Source organism: Pinus tabuliformis, chromosome 1_1 (genome assembly GCF_031772625.1).
Source record: "Pinus tabuliformis cultivar Carrire ecotype Pingquan chromosome 1_1, CPIR1, whole genome shotgun sequence".
NCBI lineage: Eukaryota > Viridiplantae > Streptophyta > Pinopsida > Pinales > Pinaceae > Pinus > Pinus tabuliformis.
In genome coordinates, this window is record NC_142297.1 from 50599035 (window position 1) to 50604850 (window position 5816).

The 5816-nt window shown below is 35.8% G+C and overlaps 1 protein-coding gene across 1 annotated transcript; it reads left to right on the forward strand.

The window, feature by feature from the left end:
• Positions 1 to 3259: 3259 nt before the first annotated feature.
• On the forward strand, positions 3260 to 4705 carry LOC149211522 (uncharacterized). Its single transcript, XM_089388416.1, has one exon. It carries the CDS (start codon positions 3374 to 3376, stop codon positions 4703 to 4705), a length of 1332 nt encoding a protein of 443 aa, XP_089244542.1. The 5' UTR covers positions 3260 to 3373.
• Positions 4706 to 5816: the final 1111 nt, after the last annotated feature.

Consider the following 5816-nt stretch of genomic DNA (forward strand, 5'->3'; position numbering starts at 1 on the left):
TTTTCTCATGCGTATGCTCTTTTCCGCTGCGCCTTAGTGTGATCTCGGAAAATCAAAAACATTGAGGAAAATATTTAGTTTTCAGCTAAAGCTAACTTCGAGCCGCAAGGTTCGTTTTTTTTTTATATGTCCGTGTTGGGTTTTGTGTTTTTTGTTTTGTAGGGAAAAAGAGCTTTCTCAAAGCAAGCACGCAACCCAAAGCTTCAACCCCCCCCCTCTCTCTCTCAAACTTTTTGTATAGCCCACTTGGTCCAAAGCTAATTTATGGGAGTAGAGGTCTTGAGTTCAAGTCTCCTTTTTGTGGGGGCAGATTTTTCATTTCCGCACATTCCCGCACTTCGTCGACGACTTCATCAAATTTTCTTCAAAAAGCCATAACTTCTTCATCCGGACGCTGTTTTCAGAATCATTTTTTTTTAAACAACGTAATTTTTCGAGATCTTTCCATTGGAACACTTAGTTTCAACATCTATAGCTTCAGTTTCTGTTAAAATGGAAAGTCCATTCCAAGTTATTCTTGACAGCACCAACTACTTCCAATGGTGGTCCTACATTGTGGATTTACTTAGAAGTAAAGGTCTCTACAGAATAGCCACAGGCCAAGAAACCAAACCGAAAGATGAAGATAAGGCAACTAAATGGGAAAATAGGCAAGACCAAGCACGTGGGTTGATAGGGATGTCTATTTCTCTAGATCTTAGATTCCATATTGCAGAACTTGATGCTCCTGATGAAGCAATGAAACAGATTACTAAAGTCTTTGGAAATAAAAATGAACTTAGAGCCCATCAACTTGAAAATGAGTTGCTTACATTGGACCCCAATAATTTTCTTGCATTGAAGATTGTTGGGCCTCAAAATGGTCCCTATTTTCACTCCATTATTCACCAATATCTTCACATTTTACCTTCATGTCACCTCCATTCCACCTCCACATCATTACATTTACCTCATTATTGGGTTATAATTATGCTTTTCCAAAGTTTATTAATTCTTAACATTTTTAAGTGAACTTATGGCTAAACTTAAATAATATGCTTATACTTATACCTAACAATTAGAATGAGTTTGTTGACATGTGTAGGTATAAAGGAAGCTTCCAGGGCATCTTTATGTGGCCTTGAATGATCAAATTTGAATTTGATAAAATAAGCCTCATGGAGAAGATCATGGAACTCATGGAGGAAATCATGGAGGATAGGGTTATGTGTCTAGATGGTTGAGAAATGTATGGAACTAAAAGAGAGATTAGTGGATCATCATTATGAGTTTGTTATCTCATCTCATTGTATAAATAGGAGTACCTCCTTCATTGCAAGGAGAGGACTCTTGGAGCATTATATCCAACTTATGATGGAATAGAATAAAGCTTCATTTTACATATATTTTCATTATGTAGTTATAGATATAAGTTGTACATATATTTCCATTATGTAGTTTAGATACAAGTTGCCTTAATGTAGTATATGGAATAGCTTGTCACTTTGTTCTTAGGAGAATTGAGCTCACTCTAGAAGGATCAAAGGAACATGTTATTTCATAATAGATCTTATTTCATTTAATTGCTTAGATGTTTGAGGATTTGTTTATGATTGATGAATGAGTTTTAAATTAGAATCTTATCAGCATATGAGAGAAAAACCAAGGGTCTAAGTTAGACTCTCTCTCCATTTGATTTGCATGATAATTGAAATTCATTCTTTTGCTTTTATGTTTCAAGTATCATATGAGGAGATAACCAAGAGTCTAAGTTAGGCTCTCTCTCCATTGATTTATATGGTAATTGAAATTCATTCTTTTGTGCTTTTATGTTTCAAGTCATTTCATTTCTTATGCTTATGAATGAATCTTAGTTTAGTTTGGATTAGTACATGAGAGGACAATCAAGAGACTAAGTTAGTCTTTCTCTCTCTTTGAATCTAAACAACGATTAAAGTTCATTCTATTGTCTTCATTTCAAGTTTCTAGTTTTATGTAATCAATGATTTCTCTATGATACTGTAGGGAAGGACAACCAGGACCTCCTTAGTTAGGAGCCTCTTCCCTTGCATATTATATTGAATCGTAAATAATTTAGCTAGACATAGAGTTAGTTGCCTACTCTTGCATATATATTGCTGGCACCATCACAAGCTTACGAGTTTCCCTGGTTGATAATTTAATGCAGCAATTTAAGCCCAATAAATTGCCCAACATTTTGGCGCCGTTGCCGGGGACGGTGATAAGGGATTAGGCATTAGGAATTTAATTCAGTACTAGTATTTTTCTTTAGACAAAATAACTTGTGAGACCTGGTGACAGCAGGATCTTCACAAAGGAAGTTCAAGTTTGAGTTTTCTGATGTTTTAGTGTTTAGCTAGTTTTAAATTCAATCCTTTTTGAAACCCCCCTGCATGAGTAAAAACGAATCAATCGATTAGTATGCTCTCTTCCTGCACTTCGTGCGATCAGGAAGATCAGAAAATCTATTGATTTCGTTCGAATAAAAATACTCTTGCTGGAGAACTAATATGCAACATGACAATAAAAAAATTTGTGAATGAAAAAAAATAAAAAAAATCATCCTAAAATAATTTAGATAAAATCTAGTTTTTTTTTTCTTTTGAATTTTAGTTTAAAACCAATAATAAAAATAAATAACAAAAATAAAAAAATCTTGCTGGAAATTTAATTAAAAATATGCTTGATGATCATTTGAGTCAATAAAAAAAAATCTCCTCTTGTAGAAATATGTTCTTCGTTCTTAGTGGCTATCACCAGTGACATTGCGAGCGGTGGGAGATTGCCCTCCATATCTGGGCTGACAAGGAATATATCTCCATCATTACTGCCGGCGGTTGTGAGCTCTACGGTTGTGAAACATTTTTGCTTACGAGTCTAGTTGCAATCGCAGCAAGAATCGGTCGATCTGGAAGAGTTTCTGGATGATACCCTGTTCAGTTTCCCTTTGGAAGAACAACAATGGGTCGGCAGCCTGTTAGACGAGGCATTCCAGGACGACATTTCGATCCCCTTCGACGATTTCAGAAACGATTATGCACCAGCTTTTGTTGATGAAATAGTGTCGAATCCGCAGATCTCCAATGGCGGATCTGCAACAGCAAGTGGAATTCAAAGGATGTACAAGGAAGTTCTTCGAATAATAAGCAAAGTAAGAACAATTATAAAAATTTCAAGCAATCTGTTGCCAGTGATTAATCCAGTGAGCATTCGTTCAAAACCATCAAGACATATGATGCCATACATTCTTATTTATATAAGTTTATACGAGTTTGTGTTTTATATGTATGATTTATGTGAGATTCAATTCGGAAGCAAACCTTGACGCAGCAGTAGAAGGAAACGAGATATATCCCTGTGGAGCAGAAGGAAAATGGCAAGTGGAGGGAAACAAAGTAGTGGAGATAAGGATTATGGCAGATTGGTGCAGATGTGCATAGATGCAGCTTGTAAAAGTAAGGAGACTGTGGAAGTATGGCGGAGACAGAAGCGGACATTGGAAAGAATGCCAAATCATCTTGTAGGCCTGATTTTCAATTGCCTGCTCAAACGCCGCTTACTTGCACCGCCGCTACTCGAGGTCTTTCAGCAGAGTGTGGAAGAGGTGAATTTGAAGGGAGAAATCTTTGTTGACGCAGAATGGTTGGCATATTTGGGAGCTTATCACCATTTGCGCCTTGCAAACCTAGCAGACTGCAAGGCGGTGAACAATTCTGCACTCTGGAATCTCGCTGGAATTACAACCTTGGAAGAATTGGATTTGTCAAGGTGTTCTAGGGTGACTAATGCAGGTTTAGAGCATCTTCTCTCTCTTCCGAACTTGAAAATCTTGAGTATTTCAGAGACTGGAATAAAGGCAGATGGAGTGGCTCGGCTCTCTGTTCTCACATCTCTTATGTCCTTAGACCTGGGTGGCTTACCAGTCACAGACTTGGTGGTTTCTTCATTGCAAGTTCTGACTCAGTTACACCAATTAGTTATGTGGGGTAGCAAGGTTTCTAATGAAGGGGCTATTCTCCTTAAAACTTTACCTAAATTGAATTGCCTGAATTTGGCATGGACAAATGTCACTCAACTTCCAGCATTAGTTTCTCTTACATCTTTAAACATGAGCAATTGTACCATTGAATCTATTCTTGATGGATTGGAAGAACCTGAAACATCATTAGTGACGCTACATTTCTCTGGGGCAAGTTTCATAGATGCCTACCGTGTGCTTTCTGGCCTTCATGCTCGAAATTTGACTTTTCTGGATCTGTCTCGATCATCTATTAACAATGTATCTTTCCTTGCTGGTATGAAGAGGCTTGAGTGCCTAGATCTCAGCTGCACTGGAGTGACAGACTCATCCATGAACTCAGTGGCCGAAATTGGAGCAAATTTAAAACATCTTAACCTAAGTAATACAAGAGTCACTTCTGATGCTTTAGCTATTCTATATCGAAATGTTCCCAAACTTGAATTCATTTCATTATCTCACACCATGGTGGATGACAATGCCCTTGCATATTTGGGTCTGATTCCTGCACTGCGTAGCATCAGCTTGAGCTTCACGAATATCAAAGGTTTCATTCATGTAGGAGAAAGTGAATCAATTCCACATTTTTCACCAGCTTCTCTGCAACAACTTCAACACTTGGAAATCTTAGACTTAGAAAACACTCACAAGATGCAACTGATGCGGCTGCTAAAGAAGAAAGTTTAAGAAGAGAATTTGAAGCAGAAGGACACATAATTGCCCCAAAATAGAAGCCATTAAATCAAAAGGAGCTGCAGGATTGCGTGTATTTACATGCGGCCTTGTCCGAAACAATGAGGTTGTACCCCTCCGTCCCGATAGACCACAAGGGCGTGGTGAATGACGATGTGCTTCCAGACGGAACGTGCATAAATCCTAGGATGAGGTTTTTTTTACAGTATATATTCTTTGGGCCGCATGGAGAAAATCTGGGGGCCGGATTGCCTTGAATTCAAGCCGGAGAGATGGATCCATAAGAACAATGATGGGCAGGCGATGATTAATCACGAATCTGCGTACAAATTCGCGGCCTTCAATGGCGGGCCGAGGGTGTGTTTGGAAAAAAACATGGCGTACATGCAGATGAAGGCCGCGGCAGCCGGGATTCTGAGGAGATTTCAGGTTCGAGTGGTAAAAAAATCAATTGGTTGTGCCGACGATATCGCTGATACTCACCATGAAGCACGGCCTCAATCCACTCCTCCACTGGTTTTGAGTGAATAATGGCCGATAAAAGATGAATTTTGGCATAATATATCTATATATCCTTTCTTTTATAATTTATTTTTAGAAATTTTCCTTATTAGGTTTTCATAAAAAAAAATTGTTGATTTTCAACTTAAAAACTTTCAACTTAAATAACAAATTAAAAAAAAAAATTGTTTTTTTAATTTGTTGTTTAAAAAAAAAAAAAAAAAACTCAAAAGTCAACATAAATAATAAATTCAAAACAATTGTTTTTTATTTAAAAAAAAAATAAAAAAATATTTGTGTGTTGATTAAAATAAAATAAAAAAATAAGAAAAAGAATCAAAACAACACAAAATATTTTTTTATATTTTTTTTTAATTAAAAAAAAAAAAAAACTTCATTTTAGTTATAGTATATTTTTAGACTTTTTTTATTAGGTTTTAATAAATAAAATTTTGTTGATTTTAAAAAAAAATTCAACTTAAATAATAAATTAAAAATTTATGTTTTTAATTTATTGTTTAAAGGAAAATCTCAATAAATAAATAAATAAATTAAAAAAAAATGTTTTTATTTATTTTAATATTTGTTGTTTAAAAAAAATAAT